This window comes from Chlamydotis macqueenii, chromosome 2, assembly GCF_036417535.1.
Source record: "Chlamydotis macqueenii isolate bChlMac1 chromosome 2, bChlMac1.mat, whole genome shotgun sequence".
In the NCBI taxonomy this organism is placed as follows: Eukaryota; Metazoa; Chordata; class Aves; order Otidiformes; family Otididae; genus Chlamydotis; species Chlamydotis macqueenii.
Window position 1 is genome coordinate 128,887,582 of NC_141557.1, and position 27,072 is coordinate 128,914,653.

The 27,072-nt window shown below is 40.4% G+C and overlaps 1 protein-coding gene across 1 annotated transcript in view; it reads right to left on the minus strand.

Annotated features, from left to right (window-relative positions):
- Window positions 1–13,592: 13,592 nt before the first annotated feature.
- The window catches only part of EYA1 (EYA transcriptional coactivator and phosphatase 1), a 92,358-nt gene continuing 78,878 nt past the window's right edge, over window positions 13,593–27,072 (minus strand). The window contains exons 13-18 of the mRNA XM_086742399.1: window positions 26,714–26,772; window positions 26,350–26,510; window positions 26,026–26,140; window positions 25,613–25,734; window positions 23,506–23,606; window positions 13,593–15,683 (exon numbers count right to left, since the gene is read on the minus strand). Coding sequence (XP_086598525.1) covers window positions 15,603–15,683; window positions 23,506–23,606; window positions 25,613–25,734; window positions 26,026–26,140; window positions 26,350–26,510; window positions 26,714–26,772 — 639 coding nt within the window. The 3' untranslated portion in view covers window positions 13,593–15,602. The remainder of the gene's footprint in view (window positions 15,684–23,505; window positions 23,607–25,612; window positions 25,735–26,025; window positions 26,141–26,349; window positions 26,511–26,713; window positions 26,773–27,072) is intronic.

Below are 27,072 nucleotides of genomic sequence, written 5' to 3' on the forward strand. Positions count from 1 at the left end.
CCTCCCTGCTCCCGCTGGCCACACTGTTTCTTACACAAGCCAGGATGCTGTTTGCCTTCTTGACCACCTGGGCATAGTGCTGGGTCATATTCAGCCAACTGTCAAACAATAGGTTTGCTCAGGTCCTTTTCCACTGGGCAGTTTTCCAGCCACTCTTCCCCAAGCCTGTAGCATTGCATGGAGCTGTTGTGAAAAAAAAGTGCGGGACCCAGCACTTGGCTTCTTGAACTTCATGCAAGTGGCCTCGGCCCATCAATCAAGCCCGTCCAGATCCCTCTGAAGAGTCTTTTTTTTCCTCAAGCAGATCAACTCTTCGCCCAACTTGGTGTCATCTGCAAACTCACTGAGAGTGCACTTCATCCCCTCATCCAGCTCATTGGTAAAGATATTAAACAGAACTGGCCCCATTACTGAGCCCTAGTATCACCACTTGTGACCAGCTGCCAACTGGATTTAAATCCGTTCACCACAACTCTTTGGGCCAGCCATCCACCCAGTTTTTTACCCAGTGAAGAGTATACCCATCCAGGCCATGGGTAGCCAGTTTCTCCAGGAGAATGTTGTGGGAAACGATGTCAAAGGCTTTACTGAAAACCAGGTAGACAACATCCACAGCCTCTCACTCATCCACTAAGCAGGTCACCTTGTCATAGAAGGAGATCAGGTCAGACAAATAGGATCTGCCTTTCATGAACTCATGCTGACTGGGCCTGTTCACCTGGTTATCCTGTATGTGCCATGTGGTGGCACGCAAGATGATCTGCTCCATAACCTTGCTCGGCATCAAGGTCAGACTGACAGGCCTGTGGTTCCCTGGATTCTCCTTCCAGTCCTTCTTGTAGACGTTGGGTCAACATCTTTGTCGGCGACATGGACAGTGGGATAGAGTGCACCCTCATCGAGTTCGCTGACGACACCAAGCTGTGTGGTGCTGCCGACACGCTGGAAGGGAGGGATGCCATCCAGAGGGACCTTGACAGACTGGAGAGGTGGGCCCGTGCCAACCTCATGAAGTTCAACCAGGCCAAGTGCAAGGTCCTGCACCTGGGTCATGGCAATCCCAGGCACAAATACAGGCTGGGCGGAGAATGGATAGAGAGCAGCCCCGAGGAGAAGGACTTGGGAGTGCTGGTAGACAAGAAGCTCAACATGAGCAGGCAATGCGCCCTTGTGGCCCAGAAGGCCAACCATATCCTGGGCTGCATCAAGAGGAGCGTGGCCAGCAGGTCGAGGGAGGTGATTCTCTACTCTGCCCTGGTGAGACCCCACCTGGAGTACTGTATCCAGTTCTGGAGCCCCCAACATAAGAAGAACATGGACCAGTTGGAGAAGGTCCAGAGGAGGGCCATGAAGACGATAAGAGGGCTGGAGCACCTCTCCTATGAGGACAGGCTGAGAGAGTTGGGGCTGTTCAGCCTGGAGAAGAGGAGGCTCCAGGGAGACCTTATAGTGGCCTTCCAGTACCTAAAGGGGGCCTACAAGAAAGATGGGGAAAGGCTGTTCAGCAGGGCCTGTTGTGATAGGACTAGGGGTAATGGTTTTAAAATAGAGGGAGGTAGATTTACATTGGATATTAGGAAAAAATTTTTTACACTGAGGGCTGTAGAACACTGGAACAAGTTGGCCAGAGAGGTGGTAGATGCCCCATTCATGGAAACGTTCAAGGCCAGGTTGGATGGGGCTCTGAGCAACCTGATCTAGTCGGGGATGTCCCTGCTCCTTACATGAGGGTTGGACTAGGTGACCTTTGAAGGTCCCTTCCAACCCTAACCATTCTATGATTCTATGATAAATGATTGAGAGTGTCTTGGTGAGCACTTCTGCCAGCTCTCTCATTACCCTTGGGTGGATCCCATCCGGCCCCATACTTGTGTGTGTCTAAGTGGTGTAGCAGGTTGTGAACTCTTTCTCCTTACATTATGGGGGCTTCATTCTGCTCCCCATCCCTGTTTTCCAGCTCTGGGGGGCGGAGTACCCAAAGAACAATTAATCTTACTATTAAAGACTGAGGCAAAGAAGGCACTAAGTACATCAGCCTTTTCCTCATCCTTTTTTACTATGTGTCCCCCGGCATCCAATAATAGATGGAGATTCTCCTTAGCTCTCCTTTTATTACTAATGTATTTATAGAAATATTTTTAATTGTCTTTTACAGCAGTAGCCAGATTAAGTTCTAGCTGGGCTTTGGCCCTTCTAATTTTCTCCCTGCATAACCTCACAACATCTCTGTAGTCCTCCTGAGTTGCCTGCCCCCTCTTCCAAAGGTCATAAACTCAAGACTTCCTTTCCATTTATCCTCACATTAAAAAAAAAATACAGAGGAAAAAAAAATAATCAATTTTCCCACTCCTTGCTCATCCATTCCAATTACTTGGAAAATATGAAGAAGAAAAAGAGATTTATGAAGAGTTTAGGATTATATTTGCTAAGGGAGAGAGAAAAGTGGCATCAGAACTGGTGTAATAAAACTGGAATTGAAGCAGCTTTTTCCGTATAACTGTTTCTTCTCCCTCTCTCACACTCAGATTGTTCCCTTCAGACAAAAGCAAAATTTTCACAAGACCCTTACCGTTTAGCTGACACGGTAGCTCTAGGATTCAATTCCAGTTCAAATTTCACTAAATGTGAAAGGCTGCTGGGCTGTAGTTACCTGGCACACACCCTGACGGTAGCCAACGTGGGAGCCATAGCCCAGGGCAGAAGTGGAGTTATAAACTCAGCTTGTAGAATAATTTATCCTCTCAATATCTTACCAAATTTAATAAGAGATGACATTCCTCCCTGCAGAGCCACCAGCCTTGAATTTAGAGGAGAGGGAGAGTAGAAAGTGTCCTCGCCATATACTTTTGCTGTCTGGCCACCAAGGATGACTGTTTTCTCAATCTCTTATTGCACCCTGCATGCCACATGGAAAGCCAGAGGCAGGCCACAACAGCACGATGTCAAGGGACACAGCAACTCAGCAGAAGGAGGAGGAGGAAAAGGAGGATAAGAATAAGGAGGGGGACTGTCTCACAAACGTTGGGACATCTGGTTGATCCACTGGGATCTGTGGGGAGTAAAGAAAATAAAACAATTGAAATAGAAGTAACACACAATTGAAATGTAAATGTACGTACAATGAAATACTGACATCACTGAAAACATTTGACCTTTTTTGTATGTCTGAGAAGCACAAAATGCTTCACAATTGTAATCATGCCAGTGTCCCAGCAGCTATTTTGTGTATGATATTTTCTTTACTAAGAGATAAGAGCCGTCAGATAGAGTCGATAAGTCACTTAGCATGACATGAGGAACCATCCTGGATACTGGATGGAGCTGCATCAGTCCTTGTTCTTCTTCCAGTGCACTGCTATTGACTCACAAAAGATACCAGCTCAAACTGAAAAGTGTTTTTCCACTATATGCTTTAGTTGGAGTGCCACAGTTGATAAGTATAGGGGCTTTTTGCCTCTGGCCATATTCATGCTTTGCCTTCCTATGTGACCTAGGACAATATCCAGGTAATACACATGCTGCACAACTCTGCACAGTGTCCAGTATTTTAGCTCTAGCTCTGAAGGGGCTCAGGCGCCCCTGCAAGTGCCACAGAGGTGCAAGCGAAGATCATAGAACAGTTTGGGTTGGAAGGGACCTTTACGTGTCATCTAGTCCAACCCCACTGCAAGGAGCAGGGACATCTCCAAACAGATCAGGTTGCTAAAGATCCCTGATTCGGGAGAGATTCATACGTAGCCGTGCTGCACTCAGATGAGCCCTGTTGCTCCCTGCCTGCTCTCCTCTCACTCTGGAGAGAGATGGGTTAAGCTCCAGCCAAACTTTTACAAGGTATTTCAGCTGACATGGACTCTAAACTTAACCACAGGTGCTGGCATCGCACACAACATGCTCTCTAAGCCAAATCATTGCTTCTAGCCCGCTCGAGCCTTTCTCCCAAACTGCTGTCCGTCTTTTAGTTTCTGGGAGTTAAGTAATGATTGTTGTCTTTCCATCAGTTATGTTATTCAACCAAAACCATTTATTTATTTTGCTGCTTTTAATCCTATCCTATCTTATCCTATCCTATCCTATCCTATCCTATCCTATCCTATCCTATCCTATCCTATCCTCTGCTTTTATCTTTTTTTTTTAAAGATCCAGGATGGTCATTGTCTACCAAGCATCCTCAACAACTCTTAAAAGATGAAATAGTAGAATATTTGAGGGTTGATGTAGTCAGCATTTGGCAAGCCGAAATGCTGTGGCAAAGTTGCAGAGACCACAAGCTAGGTTTGTGGGCAGAGGCTTTTACCATTATCCTATTTGGGTTTTTTTTGGTCTTTGGCCTTTTTCAGCAGCTGTGCCAATTAGCGTTATTAAAACATGGTTCTTCAGCATTTACCGTCTGTGCTACAGATCTGAGGGTTTGGAGAGTTCTGGCAGAACAGAACAGTGGTGCTGCTGGATAAATAAAATGACACAGTTGCATGGGTTCAACTTTTGGCTGAGTAATTTCAAATGATAGTTGGGCCTTTCAATTTATATTTGTTTGCCTTCCTTTTTGCAGCAAAGAAAACTACAAACCACTGTAGGTTTACAAGAATATAGGAGGATGTCAGAGCTGATTATAGTCTGACCACTAGGACTCAGTAGTTTGGTTTTTTTTCACGGGTTATATTGCTAACAGCACACTTAATCTGTGTTTTGGAGAACCAATTATTAATTTTATTTATCCACTTAATGCAATTGTCTCCTCCTGGCATTGTTTAGGTAGGCTTAAATTTCACATATTGTTGTTAAGGAGTATTGTATTGAGTTTGAAACAAAGCCTTTCTTCCAGCCTTAGACATAAATACATTGTATTTTGTTTCTTTTACCCAGGCCACCTTTGGAAAACAAGGAACATGAAGATGAAACGTAAAATTACTTTTCAAGTGAAGATATAAAATGAATGAGACATGATGACCTGACATGTCAGTCAGTGACTTAACTTGAATTTAACAAACAGGAATTCAACCTTCGTAGAAGAGCCAATATGGCATGACAACAAGCCACAGCTCTGCCATTTCACAGTTCACGTTCTTGCAGCATTACTACACTGACTGGGAACGTAGGGAATTAATATTATGTAATACCAAAAGACCAAGACTAATGGAGCTGAGGAATGTACTGTGCAGATATATGAAATAGGGCTATGTATGGAATAACTTCAACCCAGCCACGGCAGCACATTCCCTGCATATAAGGTGTTGAGGCTGTTAACGAGGAAGATGAGCACGGACACATACGCTGCTGCCTCTGCTTGCTGACTTATTGTGTCACACAACATATAACAGAAGATGAAGGTGATTTGTGGCTAAAATACAGATTTCTGCATAAATGTAGGTTTATAGCAGAGTCTATCTGAAGACAAGTGGGAAGGACCCTAACCATTCTATGATTCTATGATTCTATGATTCTATGACACATGGTGGCCCTTGGTCCCTTTGGGAACTCCTCCCACTCACACTGATACTAACTGTGCAATGGATGCTGGAAGTGATATCCAAGTGACTGGGTTAGAAATCTAAGGCATACTTGTTACACATGTTTTAGCATGTTCATGTACCAGTTCAGCTACCAACATACTGCATTTTGGTTAGCTTTTCTGACTTAGTTACCCTCTTGTAGACGAAAAGCAACGTCATTTGTTTATTTAGGTGGATTAGTAAATCAAAGGGCCAAAATTCAAATCTCAGTCTCTCTACTGAATTGTGGGAGGAACTGGATTTAATCTCAGACTGCAGCTGTCCCTCATTTTTGATTCAAAGTATGATTGAAGTGGATCTACTTTCCATTTCCAATTAAATTATTTTTTTCCATTTATGAAAGCCAAAATCTCCCTATGCTTTATGCCTCTGAATGCACACAAACCCCTGAATCTCACCTACAAGCCTAATAAAGTTCAATTAACTGACTGATGTGAAAGCAGCATTCATAGCTCATCTTCAGAATTATGTTACACAATGAAGCATTTACAATAGGCTATTCTTCTTCTACATAACAATTAAGTCATAATTTCAAATAAGATTTTTATTTCTACAAAATTATTGGCAATTAGTTTGTCATCTGGATAGTAAAACCATCTGTTCAGAACTATCCCCACCAGGAAACTGAGGGTTTAGAAATCCCATGTACTTCCACACTTCAGAACAATACCACAAATATTCAGCAGAAAGCCACTGTCTAAGAATTAAACTGGTGTCTTGTGGAACAGACTCCTTTCGCCAGCATGTTTTCAAAATTACTAGAATGGTTTTTAGAAATCTGACCAGAGACAACATAACCATTCAAAGTCCTGCCAGAGACTACAACACAAGGTTTGAATATCACTCTATATTTGGTGCAGATGAAAGAGTAATTAGAAGCCTGTGGAAAATATTAGTATTCAAACTGTAACTTTTTCTGCACATTTCAGGTACAGTATTCTCCATCTCAGAACAGAAGGAAATGTATTATATACTGTTATGGAAGTATTAAATGGCTTCTGTCTCAGATGTCAATGTTTAAAACATTGAGGTATTATTTAATGTGGAGGAGGACATTGCACCCAGCAGGAAGAAGTAAAAATGGCAAGGACAGGATCATAGAAGATCAGTTCTTCACAGACAAATGTGGGTGAAAAGGTGGTCCAAAAAAAAAAAAAAAAAAAAAAAAGAAGCACGAGGTCAGTATCTTCTCTCATCACCCAGTGGCCCAGCTCAGGACTTGGACTGCTCAGCAGGAAGGAGGAAATAACATCAAACTGCATTCCCAAGCAAAACAATGTTCAAGAACCAAATGAAAGTCTTCAGAAAAATCTTTGGCTTCGGGTTGCCATAGCAATCATCAGGTTTGTCTCGTTTCTATTCCTAGTGGAAAATAAAGAGCAAATATTAAGCAAAAATGCCAATAAGCTTTCAGAGTCTGCTACAGTTACAGATCTGCACAGATGCCCATAACTTTTACAGCAACCAACGGGTGACCCTATGTCTGGGATTTGTAATATACAGGTTATGTTCAAGTTTTGATGGAAATTTAGTTTTTAACTTCAATAGAAGCCACCATAAATGACTTCCAATTTTGCTTATCTGTAAGAAAGAAAATTACAAAAAATAGTTCAGAAACTGAACTTCTCATCTGTCATTTAACACACAGATGTATTAGCTTGTTTCCTATGTTAAGCAAGAACAGCCAATGCTAACAAGAGCATCTTCAGTCCCAAAAATATATTAATATTGGCTCTGTTACCTGCTCTGGGCACCCATCTCCTGGTTTGGGTCTTCTGCAGGGAAATGCCCAAAGACCCTCAGCAAAATCTCAGACCTGTTGGTTCACACAGGAACTGGAGCAATGGGGAGAGGAATCAAGTGGCACAAGAGCAAGTATTTGAGAAATGCTGGACCAAAAGATTGCAGAAGGATGGATTTCAGCTGGACTGTAAGAACACAAAAAAAAAAAGATTGCTAACATTCACAGTAATTTTTTTTTCCCTCATAATTTCTATTTAAAAGGGATATTGCCACCTTGATTACTTCTGTTTTCATTTTATTTGAATGAGCTTTCCTCGTCTTCTAGAGAACTAAGTATATAGTTTAGGGGGTTTCTCAATTCCTGTTCAAATACTTTCTGTCTTAAAACAAAAGAACTCCAGGAAGGCTGTTACTAGGGATAAATCTGGGCCTTTTAAATTGAATTTCAAACTCCCATTTTATAAGAAGATAGCAGGAGCAGTCCTAGAGGATTTACCTGTTGTGTAGTGGAGATATTACTGACCTAACCTCCTGTGACCCCAAATTAATGACAAGTACCAAATGGCGTGTAAGTAGACCTCTGGTATCTATGACAGAGATGCTCTACTGAATGTTTAGTGAGTCACATATAAATAATGACTGCATAGATAGGTTTAGGAGCTGGAACATGAATTTAATGCAAGGTTAATAATCCCTTCTGGAATTACAGACTTTATTGTGGAAAAGGGAATGTAATGATTTTGTTTCTATTCAGTTCCTCATCTTTGTACCAAGAACTGCATTTGCTTACTCCAGAGAGAAGGGAAAACAGGTATCATCACTCTGTCCTGCTGAATCTGTTTCAGTCCACTCAATGGATTTTGCTGAGAAGAGCAAAGGGCACGACTGTAATTCGGCAGTGTGAGCGCACGCTTCAGAGGCAGAAGCCCTAAGCTAAGTGCCAGCTCCCAACACCCTCTGTTTTTTGCATTAAGCAGCTATACAGAGGCAAAGCGTTCTTGCTCTGCAAACACCATCCTTGTGTGCTTCTCTGAAAGCCTGCATGCTCGCTCACTCCCTCTCTCCTGTCTTCTTCCACTCCCACAAAAATCCTCTGACTCTCAGAATATTAACGGCAGGCAGCCTCCCAGGAGCACAACACATACATAGAGCTCGATAGGGTTGAAAGCAGACTTAGATTAAAGTCACCTGCATCCTGTGCGAGTGGTCACTGATCCCCAGGGTGCTGCAGAGGGGGTGAGCAGCAGCAGTCATGCAGGACACGGGGCACCTCATGCTGTGAGCGTCAGCAGGGACAGCCTCTGCTCCCGCACAGGAAAGGGCTCCCAGCCATCATCAGTCAAGGGGCGAGATGTAGTGCCCAAGCACATGCTGGACAACTCATCATTCTTCCTCATTCCTTGCTTGAATTATTTTTCCCCAGCTTTATTATCTCATTTTAAAAATCAAATTACTTTTTCTTCATTGTCTTTCTAACCGTTCTCCACCTCTTCTGCATTATACCTCCTGTCTTTGCAGCCCCAGCTACTCAGTTTAAGGCGATCTCTAGATCTCACCTCACTTCCATGTCAAATCTGACATGAATTGGCAAAGAAGAAAATGAAGCAGACTGGGGCTTCCTTTGTAAATGCTTCAGTTCCCACTTTGGAAAATAATGCTGCATCTATACATAAGACTGGAAGTAGCACAGTGTCAAAGGCCAGCCCTTCGGGCAGTAGTAGTCAGCAGTCCATGCAAAAGATTTCCGAGAGCGGGTGAGAAACAAAACCCAAGCCACAAATACCTCTTCCCAGCAAAATAACTGCCAGTGGCGGTGAAGAAATGGAAAGGGCAGATCGCTAATAACATACTTACTTGTGCCTTGGGCTGACTTCCACAAGGTGTTAGTTGGCAACATGTGGCTTCTATGAGAGCTGGCAGAGCTGTATTTTCCTTTGGATAAATCCAAATCTTCTGTTTTCCTTCTGCTGTTATTCTGCCACCATTAGTAGGAACTAATAGCCACTTTAAACCCAGAAATGGTAATGTAGAATATTAGTACAGAATGAAAAGTATATTTTCCCCCAATATATCAGAATGTGAAATTTTATTTGCACTAACACGAAATGCCGACAAACAGCTATAAAGTATGATTTAGGTAGGCAAAAGTAAGAGTTTTATTTATGTCTCATAGCTCTGCTGGAGAATTAGAGTAAGAGGTGTTTTCTATTGCAAACCATTTGCTTTAAAGTCAGTCAGTCAACAAACTCAATGACACACCATTTTAATTCTGCTGCTGTAACCAAGCTTGGCATCATATACATATATGTGCCTGTGCATATATATAGGTTCACACAGTCAACACGGTGGGTAGGGACTCCAGGACACATATCCCACAGATTTCCATGTTCCGCTGTGGCTTTCCTGGCACATAGTGAGAAACTACGCTGCAGCTGCACAGAGGTAATATGGACAGGGCAAGAGGTTCAGGAGGAGCCAGAAGAGGGACTGCAACCACCCTCCTCTTGATTTACACCTTCCTCCTCTGAGGTCCATCTTGATTTACAGCATGTCCTTGTCATCCTTGCCCAGGCCAAGCTGGCCATCCACACCATGAAGCTGGCGGGATAGGGTAACCAAGAGACTGTGGGGCCTCTTACCAGTCCCTTGCCCCATTACATCCCAGGGCAGAGCACTGGGCAGCTGTTGGGAGGCCACCTGGGAGTGCTGAGTGCTCTGCTCAGTGACCCTCACTGGTTACCTGCTGACTCTCTTTGGAGCCTTGCAACACTCACATCTCTCCCTTTTTCTTCAGCCTGGGAGCTGACTGTTTTCCCCTGCTTTTCATCTTTTTCTTCTAGACCTTTTCTGGCACAAGACAGCAGGATGGTATTTTTGATGAAGAACAGAGGGAGATCAGTGCAGGACAGGATCAGTGCCTCTCCCTTAGCATATGACACAAAGCAACATGTCTCTTGACACCCACCCTCCACTCATGTTGTAGGGCAGGATTCAAGAATTGCAACATAGAGAAGCAGAAATTTGAGGGAAAAGGCAAAAGATAATTTCTAGCAATATTTTATTAGCTTGCATTGCAAGCATTTTTGAGGCAAAGATATGACTCACAGAGCATGCTTTTCAGTCATGACAGACATCATAAATAATAATAATTACTATTATTAATTTTACTTTCTTGGCAGTACCTCGAAGTTACATAGCTCTAATGATTTTGGTGTGTTTTATTCCTAGAACCAAAGCTATTACAGCTGAACACTGTTATCAGTGAGCACCTAAGAAATGGAAACTGCAAGCAGTACTGACGTTCTAAAAAGCAGACCCCAAGCTTATGAGCTACCTACATCACAACATGATGCCCTCCACTTGATATGAATCCCTGCTTTCCTACAAGATTTTTATTTAAGTAGGATCTTCATATGAAGTTCCTTAAAAAAGAATTAATTTTCTGAGCATTGAGAGACTCAGAAAAGAAAGCAACTGACTTCAGAGGGGATTTAGGTGCCTATTTTAGTGGACTAGCACCATTTGTGTTAGGCTGAAAACATATGGACATAATTTAACTCCTAGCATCCAACTTCTGTGGTGGTGCCCAATACGTAGAAGCAGTTCCTTGGTTGGTCTTGGTTTTGCTTCCACTTGTTAGGTTGGCATCTTTAAAAGAAAGGGATAGAAATATAAACAAAAAGCTCAATTTCATCTTCACATTTTAAGTAAAAGTTTGTAAAGCTTTAACTGTGATTTGCCACTGTAAACTCAACGTTCTAATAGATTACAGCAGAACAATATATTGCATCTGGCTTGTTTTGCCTCAAAACCAGCAATTGTACTGTACATATAATCATTTTAAGATGCAAAAGTTTAAAATAAATCAGGGACCTGAGGCAACATTTTTTAATATGAGTATGTGTATTCATGTATCAAAGAAGCTGATTCACAGTGTAGAATATTTAGGCTACATAGCCTCCATCGATAATATCAGACATTGCTTAGCTACATGCCTTCCAGGGTTCTGGAAGCAAATGTTTGGAGTTAAGCAACACTTAAAAACTCATGTTCTTGGTTTAAGACTAGTCTGAGATTAGAAGCAGTGCTGAAAGGGGATGTCTTTAAAACAGTGTGATCATCCATCAGCTTAAACAGCAAAACCTCCAAAACAAGTTCAACAGGACAGCCAGTGCATTTTCATGCGCAGTTCAGGAGCACACCTGAGCACTGCATTCCGTGCATCACGGGGAGGAGATAGCTTTAAAGGCAGCTTTTAAAAGTATGGCCAGTTGGCAAGGGCATTCCAGTCCCAAGAGACCTCTAGCCCAGTAATGAAAATAAATAACAAACCTCAGAGGCTTTGTTTATCATTTGCAGAAGCAAACTGCAAAACCTCATGGAATTATAACCACTATGCTTCTTCCAAAGTTCTACTGTTTGGAAGAATTTGTTCAATGTTTCTGTAACAGAGAAAACTCCACTTTGAGCCTTCTGAGGGTAAGCCGCTTCCAAAGGGAAGACAATTTCTGGCACCAGGTGGCATAGTGGAACTGAGTCCTTCACACACAGTGGGACTGGAGATCTTGCAACAAGCACTGCTAAAGAGCAAGCTACACTGCAGTAAAACCCAAGTAGACATTTGTTGGAGGAAAGGCAAAAGTGCTGAAGATACAAGAAAGGAAAGCTGTTTGGCACATGGAGGCTGAGGATACTACAGCTTAGTTTGTTGCCCGTAACCTTTTACTCAGGTTATTTTCCTCTTCCACAGGGCTGAGGGAGATGCTAAATTCCAGATACAGAAAGAATTCAAGTCACCCAAAGTCAGACTTAGGCAGACCCTACAATGAAACTATCATCCTGTTCGTTACCTAAACGCACCAGATTTGTAAAGCTCAGTTATTTGCATTTGGTTGTTTCACCTCTTTATGTATGCCTTGTCTTGGTTCCTGTCTCACTCCCAGGGTCATCAGAAAGTTGAAAAGTAGACATTTCTTCTCCTAAGTCTCCTAAGGGCCTGACTTGTCAGGTACTTCTAGCACCTCAGACACCAGCAGGATCAACTTACTCAGAGAACATGGGAGACATCTGTTAACTCTACACCATGCAGGGAATGGTGCAATGCACTCCATCTACTGTTATAATGGCACAATTTGTTCAAAAAGAAGTAATGCTGACTTAAGCCTTTTCCTCTATGAGAAGACACAAACCCACACTTGATTAAGCCATGCCTTTCTTAGTTTGCAGCACTGTCCATCTCTCCTTTTGAAGCTGCACCACAACGTTGCAATAAAACCCAGGTCTCACTAGACAAGAAAGTGAGCACAAGTGCCCGCTAGCCTCCATTCAAGGCCCTCACTTATGGGCGAAGGGAAGAGCCACTTCACCAGCCACTGCAAAATAACCGTACATGGTTGATAGACACATTTTCTTCTCCCAGCTGATCCTGCTTTTCCTTTCAGTGCAGCCATACTAATTCTTTACTTCATTGACTTATTTTCTGCAGTCTCTGGCTCAACTAATCCCTTTGTACTACACATGCATGTGTAGCATGGCAGTACCAGAGGGAGTGGAGGATTAGTCTAACAGTTGATAATTAAGATAAACTCGTGGAAGGCGAGATGCTGGTTTGAGCATGCCCCTCCCTCTCCTTAGAAGAGCAAATCAAACCCACACTCTGGACCGATACTTCATGGGTCTACAATAATGCTATAAAATGGTGGGCACTGTCACTTTTCCACTGATGTGAAGGGCAGCCCTGGTCCGTGCTTGCAAAAGATAAACACCTGTCCTGAATTCCCAGAGACGTCTAGGCCTGTAGATCCTTAGAGGACGGGAGACTTGCTGTAGCCTGCGAGTGAGAAATCTGAACAAGGGAACTCATCCATTCAGCACATGGATTGCTTCGGATGACACTCAGAAGCATTGTGGCACCTAATCTTCAGGCATTTACTCCCATGAGTCACTTAGGCACACATTTCCAGGACATCATGCACCAAGTCTCTATTCTGCGATGACCTTCTCTAGCTCCTGCTGATTAATCAAACAACTGCCGCCCATCTAACTGAGCCTTTTGTGAACTAGGTGCAAATACTTTTTATCCTATTTAATGTCTCAGCTGGGCAGAAGCGGGTGAACAACTTCTGCCTTGTGACAGCGAAGAGATGAGAGATGTATCCTTATTCTCGATTTAGAGGGCAGAAATATAATAGACTTGCATACAAGACAATCGATTAATACGTTCACAAATCAATTTTATTAATTTAGAACAAAATCAATGAAGAAAAATTCTGTACACATTTGTGGACACAACACACTTTTTGTACAACAAGGCCCAGATAAACTGTTTGTTATTTTCAGTCTGCAAGTGACTCAAACTTGAAAGAGAAAAAAAAAAAAAAAAAAAAAAAAAAAGACAACCAACCCCCATCACTGTCTATTTTGCTTGAGGAAAAAAAAAAGGCTAATTATAGTCTCAATTCTAAAAACTACCCACAATGTGCTTTACGTACGTATGTGAGTACTGAGTGAATTCCAGTGCTCATACTGGGTAAAGTAAAGCACATGTGCAAGTCTTGGTAGGGTAAAAACATCTCTGTTGGTATCAAAGTAATCCACAAACATTGAATTCTAGCAGCAATACGGTTCCTCCAATAGGGAAGGGTGTTGTTGTGTAGCTACATTGGTGCTTTGTAGTTTCGTAGGTAGCTGTTTGAAGGCTGGTGTTTTTAGCAAAAGAAAACAAGAAGAAAAGCTGGAGAATGATTCAACAAAGCTGAGGCTTCTTTTTAATGAAGAGATTCAAACTGGTTAAAGGGAATTGGTACAATTCAAGCCGAAAGTCAGACTAACAGTTTATCTGACCAAGTAGCTCATGGCCTTCAAGACAAGAAAAGTCACTAGTCACAGACAGACACAGTCTAAGTTAGTCCTGTAAATGGGTATAGACAAAAGCAAATTTTAACTCCTTGGTGATAACTATTTCGGTATTTCCATTGCCGGCAATGGATGTTATATCTTAGGAAAATCTGACTCCTGGTGGAAGAGGATTAAAAAACTTAAATGTATACGAGTATTCTTAATTTCTCCAAAATATTCCCATTTCTAATTTCTAAAAATAATGATGATGATAGTTGCCTTCATTTTTGGAAGAGACAAAAACTATTTGGTACCAAGATCCCAGTTTAAGTCATCTCTTAAAATATATTTCTGTTCTTTCTCTATTTCTTTATGAAATGAATCTGCTAATTCATTTTTCAAGACTTTAAAAAAGGGTTAATATGTTAACTTCAAAAGAGGAAACAGAAGACAGCAAAGGACTCCCTTCAGTTGTATTTTATCTGTATTTCCTTTGTGGGGGGAAAGAAAACATTTTTTTCATAATCAGAGTAGGTGAGAGAAGAAAAATGTAGAGAAACAGCTGAGAAGAAAAAAAACCCAGTTCTTATTGACACTTGACATCCATGCTTTTGGTCTTGACAAATTTATCTAAAAAAATCCATTATCTACATATTTATATCCAACGCATTGATAAGGCACTGCACAACAGTTTGTGCACATGTGGCCTCATTCTTCACCAACAAGGCATTACTATCTTTCAATAGCATTTACCTTAACAATATGTAAAAGAATCATTCATTATTACAAATTTACACAAAAAATTCTTCCTGTACACGATTGTCTCAGTGATGTACCTATTAGTTTAAATTAGACATATTTTAAACTACTCTGTAATGTGCTAAAATCAAAAGTAGTTGCTGTACCATAAGGCAAAGGCTTATAATAGCCTTTAATCCTATTATACATATCCTCAGTTATATGATGTCAAAATATAGTCTGTTCATAAATAAGTAAAGATGTACAGAGTACCCTGGGCATGAGAAACCAAAAAGTAAACCTTCTTTACAAGAAAATTACTCCACTGGTATTTTGAAAAATCTCAGTCTTCATTGTGCAATCAAGTTTGCTGTGTTGAAGAAACGCTGTGTGTCACATTGAAGAGTCTGAAAACTACAAAGCATTTGCAGGTCCTTTTTTTATTTTTTTTCTTCACAGGTATGAACCTTTTATTTCCTTTTTGTTTTTCTTTCCTTCTCTATTTCTTTTTGGTAGCAAATATGGTAAAGATGAGTTGTTCAAACATTTACATGGCTTATTTTCGTTGGACTTGCAGTACCAGAGTCAACAGCTGTTCTGAAGAAAAAGACATGCTCCCCCATTTACTGAAAGGGCAGGGGTTAAGACCAATTGCAGCTGTACGTCAACATGTTGAAATCACAAAGTTCTGTAGTCCAATGCTGACACACAAGACACAGGCATCTCGTCCACGGGCAGAAGGAGGCTCTGGGGTTTCAAAGTGCTGCTGAGCTGCTACAAGTACTCCAGTTCCAAGGCATGGTGAAGGGCCATAAGGTCAGAGTGGCTTGAGATCCTCCAAAACGGCATAGCATGCTGTGAACAGCACAGACAACATGTAAAAATAACCCCAAGCATTCTGGTATTTAGACCCACCCATTGTCTTTCGCAAGGATAAGGGAACACTGTGAGGAGAGAAAAAGGGCTCTTAAAACCTCGAGTTCTTCACATTTATCTCTGGTTTCTCTGACACACCCCCTCAGCATAGATTCTTAATAATAGCAAATCTATTTATGAACAGGAGCAACAGCAAACATCAGGAGATCATAAGGAAGAGAGGAGTTTCTCATCTTTTTACAAGAAAAACAGATTTCAGCACATTGCTGAAGAAAATATTATTCCTAGAAAAAAAATAAGAAAAATAACCTATACATGAAGCATGTGGGTAGTTTGAGGAAGGGAACACAACTTGATTAAAAACAAAAAAACTAAAGGGAGTGAAAGTGTTATTTACTATATACTTGTGGTAGTATCCCTGGCAGGTGAGTTAAGAACATAGCCATGGTGATTCAGAATAGCTCATGTGCTGCTCACATCACTATGAAGGAATTTTATCCCAGCGGTTTGTATAACATCGCTCATTGTTAGCACTGATCTTAAAACACCTTTTCCATATGGGACAATTTTAAAATAAATACATATTTTTTTCCTATTAGCTGTAAAAAAACCAAACAAACCAAAAACCAACTGTCTGGAGCATAAATACATTTGCAAAGAACCCAAATAAACCAAAACTACAAATTCCAGGAAAAAGCACATTACCTCATCCATGAAGGGTAAAAATCTGATTATGAACTATCTTTATAGTCTAAACCAGGGATTAATAGTGTCAGCAAGAATTTTTGCATAGATAAGAAAAAGATAACCATCAGCTTTTGTCAGGAAAATATTCTATAAATCCCATGGGAAAATAGTTTCAATTCACCAATGTTCTGAAGGCTAACACGATTATGTTCACCTTTTCATTGGGTCAGCTTGTGTCCTGGCATCTTTAGGAGGTAAACCACAAGGAATTTATTATCACAATAGCTTCTGAGTTCCCGAAGCATTGTGTCTACAGCTTCTCAGAGAGGCTTCTTCATCCTCCTTCAGCACTTCCTGAGTAAATTCCTAATTCTACTGAAAGCCATGAGAAAACTCCATCTGTCAAATGGCAACTCTTAAGGAACAACCAGAAACAGAGTCTCTGTTGCTCTTGCGAGAGTCAGAGAAGAGAATACTGAATTAACTCATATTAATAAACAAGAGTAAAGAGTCATACGTGATCAGCAAGGAGCACTGAAAGGAATCTGGAAAGCATGCACCCGATGAAGGACAAGTGTTAGCAAGTAGAGTTGCACAATTAGAGGGGTCAGCAGAGTGAAGGTGGTGCTGAGCACCCAGTGGCCAATTTTCAGGGTTTTTCACTTCAGGATAGCTCTAGTCTGCCATCATGGAAAAAATGCCCACTAGCAGTTGCAAAGCATTTGATGAGCATCTAGACAATATATTGTTCTTTGGTTCTATCCAGAAGAAATCCATCCTGGTTTTTTGTTTTTTGTTTTTTTTTTTATTTTATTTTTTTTCCCCTCCCCTAAGACCAGCGCAGGCTGTTAGTCAAAGCATAGTGAGGGGGAAGGACTGGAACGTCTGCTTCTATATGACACTCCTGATCTAAATTAAAATGTGATATGGATGCATCAACAGCTACTCACATTCAGAGTATGTCTAGCTTTTAGAGCAAAGAAATTTGTTCAGGAAAAAAATAAAATGACCCATAAGGACGCACCATTTGAAGGGTTTCTGTTCTGCTTCACTTTACTCTACATTGTTACAAAGCCTTGAGAAACAGCTGACTAAATCTCAGCTTGATGTTAACTGTATGACCAATGGCTGCTTATGGAAAGAACAAAATGAACAAACAAAGTAATTCACAGACAACTGAGATATTGTTGGAAAAATGCTTATGATATTTCCAAAACACTTTCACAGATCAATCCTTTCCTTAAGAAGGAAGTGTTAAACACTGACTATGACACCTACTGTTTCTACATCTTCAATCTAGACTTCCATTGTACCGTCTCTACACTCCACCAGTAACAGAAACTAGATGCCATTACATCACTCAGTTACAACTCCATGTCCCAGGTGTCTTTGCTGTTATATTTTACCGACAGCCTATCCTCTGCGCTCTGTCAGGTTCGACACTACTGTTTTCCAACTCAAATCTCTCCTAAAGATTCATTTATTGCAGCAGGAAATGAACCAGCAAGAGCAAAACAGAATAGAAATTCCTAGTCATGCTGTTCTCCAGACTCTGCAAAGGCTTCTGTGCACCTCTCTCTTATTTAGGCTGCAAGATCTTCCTAGCAGAATTTATAATATCTGATAGGGGTGTTACATCAAGGACAAACAGGCACAGGTTTGTGCTTGCAGCAGATCTGTGCAGCGTTTGCCAGCGGACTGCACTTGGCCGGCGGTGCTCAGCAGTGCTGCCTCCCTTTTCATAAGCAGCTGCACTTCCCCTCTTCTCTCACAAGACCCCTAACAGGTAGGACCTACCTGCTCTCCCTGCCCATCAGCCATAGCTCCCTGCTTTTCTCAGTCAGCTTGGCACCAGCTCTACCTCAATCACCGGCTCAGGGAGGTGTAAATAGCATACCTAAGACGCAGCGTGGCGAAGAGTTTGGTGGACACCTGCCTTTGCGTAGTGTCTCTGCAGAAGCCAAGAGTCAATGACATGGACGCCCTCCAAGGTCATACAGCAAACTAATGAATAGGGAGAATTGTAGTAAGAAATTCTTGGCTTCCAGCTTCCACTTCATGCAGCTCCAGCATTATACTGCTTCCCTAGTAACAACCTCAGCATCACAGAGCGTACACACACCAGGCAGCTAGGGCAGTTAAAGACGCTGATTGATTTAACAGAAGGTTTAGCTTCTACTAAAACAAATCACAGCGATTCTTGCTAGTTGCCCATATGCAATATCGAGTTTTGGATTACCCTCAGCTGTTTATGGTCAGACTTTAAACCAAAACTTTAAGTGGTCATTTTTTTGGCTATATCTTTCTATTCCAAATTCACTTGAGTGTCCTCTGCTTTATTTATGCCTGTCTGTGAAAGAAGCGTACCTCCATTTACTCCATGTAGATATAGGAGTGAGGTGTGGAACGATTCTGGAGAGTCCTATGAAAACAAAGAGGCTGTGTAAACCTCAGGATTATAACTGTATATAGGTCAAAAGATCAGCAGCACACTCCCAAGAAATAAAGCATGCCAAGAACGCGGCGGCTGCACGGGGCTGGAATCTGCACCGACGCTCTCTGCACAGCTGAACGCAGCCGATTCAGATCTCTATCGGTCTGACCCCACTGCACAGCCTGCATCGCTCAGAGGAGGGGAAAAAACTCGATACAAATCTCTATATATCTACATGCATCTAGTTGTGTGTGTACATACAGTCCCATATATAAGCACGTGTGTTCACAGGGCATATAGAATATTTTCACCTTATATAAGAAAACAAATGATTGTAAAAAACTAAAACATTTAAAGAAACAAAATTATCATAGAAAACCACATACATTATTCCTGTATGAACATGCTCTGTTTACCCACAACTACTCAGCCCTCTCAAAAGTGGCAACACACCCATGAGACAGAAGTACATTTTTTCTTACTGAATGATCGAGCAAGAGTTTCTGTGTATATATTTACTAAATACTGCCTTTAGAAAGCCATCCCTGCCAACACTTACCACACATGTTATGTACAACATGTGTCTTCTGTTCTGAGCACACTGAAAAATGTTATCTCATTTACTGCTGCGGGAGAATGGATGACAAATGCTTGCCGCTAATAAACAGGCGTTGTAACTGGATGCATTAGTATCTGACAAAACTACAAGAAAACTTTTCTTATTGCATATTGGAGAAATGTGCATCTAGACTGGTAATAGAACAATGACTTTGTGTACTATTTCAATATCTTTCAAGTAAATATGAAGCTTTTGTATTTTAAAAATATGAATCGTTTTGTAGATATTTAATAACATGATACTTGGTAATTACATCAAAGAACTTTTTTGTAATTTATTTTTTATTACATTTTGAAATGAAATATGCTGGCAAAAGTACAAATTCAGTTTTGGTGTAAAAAGCTTGTAAAGTGAAATTAATTTAGTAAATCTAATAATTATAATATTATTAAATAACCTAAAAACATAAAGGTATTTTATTTCGGAAATAGAAGCAATTTTTAGTATATATTTACTAAAAGAACAAAATGTCAACTATTTTATTCAAGAAAATAAATTGTTTCCATTAATACACATGCAAAACAAAGCCATTTGTTGATGGCAACAGTGAAAAGTGCAGACTACCCTCCTTCCCTTAAATGGATACGTATTTATAAAAAAACCTTACTCCTGAGATTTGTGATGGATTTGAATCGAAAACTCATCAGTTTCTGTCATCTTTCACAGTATTTTTGTTGTATTCCTGCCAGATTTGCTACGCGGTCGTCTTTACTTCCTACCCCAAATCTGACCAGCACAGTGTGACTGTGAGCTTGAAAGCAGTGGCATATTGGATACCCATTTATATTCTATTTATTGCTCCACAAAGATTTATGATTTTTCCTCCCAATTTCCCTCTGAGGCAGTATGACCATTTTGGAGACAAAGGGAGAAGCCGAATCAGGCTATCCTGAATCACCTGATGTAAAATCCAGCTTCTCAGTGCAGAGAGCCTTCTCCTTCGTCTCCTCTTGCAAATTAGAAATCCTTTGGAGGATTCTGCTAAGCAGGAAAACTCAGGAGCTGGGTTTTTTCTGCCTTATGAGTATTTCCCGACTGCGTCTCCAAAGGCAAAAGACGAGCTCAAACAAACTAAACCACAAAATAAAGCAAAACAAACCAAAATGCCAAGACAATGGAGTGTCTGGCAGAAAATCCCAGAAACTTATTCTGCAAATAGCTGTGTCACCATGGCAGCTGCCCTGAGCAGCCCTCGGCTCTCACACCGGTTTCTCTTTCCCCTCCTTTCCCTCTTTTCCTGGGGAAGCTGATCCAAAGGTAGCAACCTCCGCGTGAACCTTGGCGTTACAGCCACGCTGGCTGTGTGCTGAACTGATCAAGAGCAGTACAATTATTCCTTAGGCTGCAACGCAAATGTCCCGAGAATTTCAGTTGTCTTATAAAATATTTTGCTGGAAGTGACAGCTAAACAAAGGTGTTGATACCATGGCTTGTCCTGTGCTACATGAAACGTAAGAGCGTATGGTTTCCTCAGTGTATTGTATTGATTTTCATTGATTAAAAGAAGCATTTTATGAAAAAACAGTCTATCCTAAAAATGTTTCTCAAAAGAGTACTGATATTTTAAACAGAATTAAAGTTTCTATTATTGAATTTTTATAATCATCACAATAATAACAAGATTTTAAATGTGTTCCTTATTTTTCCTACTGTTATATTGACTCAGGATTTTCCAGGAATGAAGGACAGAAATGAAAATCTTGTTTTATGATGAAGGAATTGATAAATTATTGGTAAATTATTTTTAACAACAAACCTTAACTTTCTTACCTCCTAAGCTGGAAGTTCAGCTCTTTTCACTTAAACAAACACAGAATAAAGAAATCTCTCTAATTAAATAAATTTGAATATGTATGCTCACTTAAAATACCCATTATAGTTTACATGTAATCAACAAAGTGCTACTTGAAGGGTGTACTGTTTACTCTCTAAGTAGTGTAAAGAGATGCACATAAACTAAGAGCTTCACCACAGCCCAAACTCCTTCAGCAAAGTGCTGTGCAAAGGGATAACACAAAAGCTGTCCCTGCCCTGAGAACACCACAAAACCCAACGTGCTGATGGGAAGGAAGGTAGGAAAGAACCAGCTAAAAAGGTTCAGGGCATAAGCAAGGCGATAGGGTACATCATGGGGCAGTTATCCCACTTTGGATTGATGGGCTTTGAGTGTTTTTGCGGGGGTAAATCTTCTCTTGTTTTGTCTGCACACCCTCCAGAGAAGGTCTAGGCTTTTACTGTTTTCTAATACAGCAATACCATTTATTCCTTAGACAGGACATACATCTTTAAAGTGAAGCGCAGCATACACTAGGGTGCATTCCCATGCTCACTCCTCCTAATAACCCTAAAACCAACCTGAGGAGCAGATGACCAAAAAGGCATCATCTGATTTAGGAACAGCTCCTCATACCACAAGGCACTGCAGTTCTTGCTCTCGCAGGGTGCAAGAGCCAAAACTGAAGAGGCAAGTCCTGCTTTTCATAGTATGAAATGGTGAGCTCTTTTTGGTGGAGTAAGAAGCAGGACAAGAATCACAGAAGCATTTGCCTTAATCAGATTAATAGTTTCTGCAGAAAGGCAGAGCTGCTGGTCTACTTATTGACTTCTCTGGCATTGCTGCAGCAGATAATTTAATCCAGAGCATCTAACATGCTTTGAATCTGAAAATTCCTTCCACCGAGAAAGAATACACAGAAGTAATGGCACAAAGGAACTTTCTATACTGCTACTCCTCTTAGCGACTGGAAAGGCTTTTTCTTATGCTTTTCTGAATCATGTTTCCTGTTGAAAAAAGCATTGAATTAGATAATGTTACCAAAAGGACTACTCCTGCCATTATCATATACAACACTATTTCACTGAGCAACAGAAAAGGAACAAAGAGAAGAATTTTTTTTCCCCTGATCTTAAATGCAGCTTTTAAAATGTAATCATTTACAGCGAGAAAGCATTTCTCCACAAAGATGAAAGGCATTCTGAAGGAGAAAGAAGCAAACTATTCCCATCAGTCCGCCAAAGGGCCATATGAAACTGAGACTCTGCGAAGTGCTGGGACGAGCGGGAACCTCCCCGCAATGCTTCAGGGGCACAAAACCCAGATTTCATGAAGCAAAACCAGTCAGCGGTTGTCAAAATGCCATGCGGACTAATTAGTTTCACTTCTCCAATTTAGAAAGTTACAGTGGAAACAGATATAGAAGTATCACAGGGAGTCTTGTGCTACAAAAGCAGCTGTGTAAAAGCAATTTACCTGTAAAAGAAAGCAAGAACAGAAATGCCCATTTTCCTACTCTTTCTCCTGTTGTCAAATAGCCAATATTATGCCTCATTCCTCCAAGTGAAGACTCTGTATCTGCTGTACATGTGTAGAATAGCAAGGCTAGGAATATTGCCTATTATTTGTCAGTGGGAAGCATTACTTTTTATGGAGCTTACTCTACACTGGGGGGAAAAAAAAAAGTTAATTTTTCCCTTCTTCCCAGAGGAAAGCAAAAAATAACACAGACATATTCAAATAATATCCTCTGCTCAGTTAACTGAGGTTACGAATGCAGGACAAGCCACAAGTAGTTACCTGAATGCAGAATCCAAATTATAGAAGCACAATAAACCTGAAATTTATGTATACCTGCTTGAGTTCTATGTACCTTTTAAAGGTGTGACATATAACTATTTCATATAGTCAAATAGCACATTGCCTTTAATCATCAAGAATTGCCATTTTTTGCTTATATTCATAACATCCTATGTGGTATTTTGGTATTTTGGGATGCCAATGAAAACAGAACTATTAGTTCTTGGCATAAAAGCTGGGGTCCATTTTCTGGCTCCTTTTTGAAATACATCAAGCATACATAGCTAGCTTAATGTGTCTTCTGGAGAACAGCAGGGCACATTATTATCTATAGTTTCATGCAGCTTTCTGCTAGATATGGTCAAAACATATTTCATAAAGCAAAGATACAAAACCCATATGTTAATGCATGCTGTCCCATGTCAAAGAAAATAAAATTTTGCTTTCAGACTCTTTAAATCAACATGTACTGAAAAAGGGCCATTACCTTTTTTGCACCTTGTTCTTCTTCGACACCATCCCCTATAACAACATACACTACTTTTCTTCCAAATCTTTGAATTATTCGCTCAAAACAACTTTCTTTTCCTGAAAGAAAAAGATAAGACTATTTAGGATAGGTGGTGATGGGATGACATCAAATAAATAACTTTAGCAGGGATCTCCCCAACACTTTGAATATATGTAATTAGAGCTCTTGGGAGAGAAGAGCCTTTCCCGCAGGATGGCATATCAAGGCTGACTGCAGCTTTACTCCCACCACAGAAGCTGTCAGGCAACCTTAAAATCTGCTCCATGAGGTCCTTTAGTATACACACCACGGTAGACATAGGGTACTAGAGGTCTGCAGTATCACCTTTCTTGTCTCCTTCTCTAATCTGAGACAGGTTTCGGGGAGAATTTCCCTACCAGAAGAATTCTCTACTGGCTGTTTATGGCCAGTACCCTGAACTGAGCAAATTGATTGAATCTGAGTTGAAATTCTAGCTTTTTCTCCACAACTTGTGACAAGATTAATCACAGCTCCTGAAACAGTAGTATCTTGACTTAGAAGGTCACCCAAAAGATTTAGATTTAAATGCCTGTAACCCAATACACAAGCAAGGTCCTTGATCCTGCACTGGGAGCCATTTACATGGCTCATTACTCCACTGCACAGATCTAGGGACATGATCCCAGTGTTCCAGTCCTACATGTAGGTACCAATACTGGGAAGCTTCAGGTACTGGGAGGCCAAAAGAATGGTTACACTTCACTTTTCTCAAATGTGCCCACTCTGAAAGATCACTTCAGACTGGTCACAGTACATGCTTACCTGTGTGTTTACAGCAAGCAACAGGAAAAATCTGTTTTTCAAAATAGCTATTTCAGCTACAGAACAATACCAGTGTAAGAACAAATAGGTTAGAAATTAAAAAAAAAAAAAGGTTTCTAGCCAGCAGAGAAGCCAAACTACTCAATTACACCCTGTAACACTAGTGTCAGGCGTAAGAAACCTCCAACACTAACAAGGTTGAAAGAGAGCTTGAGAATTATGAATCGTGTCATGTTACAAAAATCTCATTATTCCTATGACAGTCAGTGACTGAACACAGTTTTCAAAAAAAAACCACCCTTCTATCCTGTGTACATGAATTCACAAGTGAACATTTATTAAAATATGTTTTAATCAAAATGTGTATTTAAAGTATTATAATTTAGTTTTAATTTACTTTAAAGTTTTGACAGACTATACTATAACATTTCTATCCAGAAAATAGTTTTAAATCTTTTATGATAATGCTTTAGAATTTCTACATAAAACTCTCAACAAAGTTTTTTTTTTTTTTTTTTAAAAAAAAACAAAACCAAACAACAACCCACCATTTTTTCTTGGCCATTTAAGCTTCTTGTATTATAGACACTTAAGAACACATGAAAAATGTTTCATGTAGCCCACAATTTTGAGGGAATCTGAGACAGAACAGATATGTCCCAATTACATTAAAAACTACAAACACCATTGCCATCTGGTCCTATGTACTTCTACATACCTAGAATAACATCTTTTATATTGAACCAGAAAACAGAAATAAACATTTGCTCGGCTGAAGCTTATTACAGTCAGTATAAATGAACTTAAATAATTATATTCTGCAGCAAAACATTCTTGCTCCTAGTAAATTGTTTACCAAAATTTGCTCCAGAGCCCAGGAAAACAAATGGAGCTAGGGTTTACCTCTACAGAATTTCTTCTGCTAATCTGGGGAGACGTCAGCGTTCTGTACTCACAGTCTACTAAAAAGTCTTCTCAACAGCTACATAGCCTCACAGTTTAAAGAAATGATGACAAAAAAAAAGGAATTATATTTCCTCCTAACAGAGGCTGCAGCAGCATTAATAGAGCTATATGAAGCTTTCTGTGCTGGATCATGACAAACATTTGAAAAGCACTTTTAGGATGCTTTAGCATGAGAAGTATTTCATGAGATCAGATATTCCTAATGTCTACATTTGCTGCAGTAAATGCATGTAAGGAAAAAATATAGACTATAATATCTTTTTATTTAGAATTATAGCTTCAAATATATCACCACATTATAAGAACAGCTCACCTATTTTAGTTGCACTGTAAATATTCTCTATGGGAAATACAACGCCTAGTCCATACAACAAGACTTTTGCCAGAGCTGGAATTAGCTGAGTAGTTGTTACGAGAATGTTCACACAGTTTGTCCTATGGAAGAGAAAATGCAAACATCCTTTTTTAACAAAACAAAACAGAACAAGGAAAACTTTACCCCTCCCATCAGAATCCCTCACTGTTGTTCTTGTCACTTACAAAGAATGGGTTTTGTTTTCTACCTTACAGGAGAGCAAGGTACAGAGTGGCATGGTCAGATCAGAACAAGAAATGAGAAGAAGGTCCTCCAGGTTCAGCATTTTGCCCACCAGACCAGGCAGCCTCTTCTAGATCATCAGCAGACATCCTAAAGTTTCCTAACTACCCCATATCCTTCATACCCACCTTGAATGAATAAGGGTGAGTGCTTTCAGTGCAAGTGTTAACCAAGAATCCGTCAAAGCTTCAATTTCTGCTCTTAGTTGTAACCAAGCCTCTCTTTTTGCTGGACCAAGAAGACCTGTGGAGTAGATAAGGGCATATCTGCATCAAAATTAAGTAAAGTTCTGTCATTTTCCTTTGTTTTCATTAGCTCAGAGACAATTCTCCACACACCGCAAACTAAACAGCTCACTAAACACTACCATGTTAAAAAAGGAATGGAAACCAAAAGTTATTCCTTTTTACTACTCCTTGCCTATATTTGTTATATACTTCAGAGTCACTTGCCTCCAACATTATTTTTGTAGGTGTTGTATATTTCTTTTACTCGTCTGTAACGGAAAGCCAATTTTCGCATCCAGTCCACTCCTCCACGCACCCCTGTCGCGAGGCACAAATTCGCACTGGTGGCGGCCGCAGGAAAGCCGTCTGTTCCGAAATTATAGGTGCTAGTCAGAGATAAGAAAACCTCCAGATTAACAAAAGGCAACAGGCTACGTTCAACCACCACCTACTTACTTTGCTGGGTTACAAAGGCTAAGACAGCTAAAAAGAGAGTAGGCTACTATAAGTGTAAGTGCTACAGCTGTTCATTGCTTTCCCAGAAAGGAACTTGCAAAGCAGCATTTCATCTTGTTCAGTTCTCTTGTACCTTAAATCTTGACCATTGTCGTCTGAAGACACGTCGTCAATGTGAACCTGGTCGCATTCCTAAGGCAACAGAAAGACTTTATATATATAATATTCTTGATCTTGGAAATCTCAAAAATAAAGCTATAAAGAACTATGAACAATCTACTCATCAGGGACATTTTTAATTGTGGAAATCAGTAGATGGCAGTCTTGTTAAAACAACTATTTTACCTGTTCCTTGTGCTCATTTCTTAGAATAAATGCACACCATCGTTAGCTACTACTGTTAAATGGCTTTCCAAAAACACATTTTTGTGTTTAGAAAGGAAAGTGGTTAAAAACAATTAGCATATGTGTTCCATAAATGTTCTTGTAGCC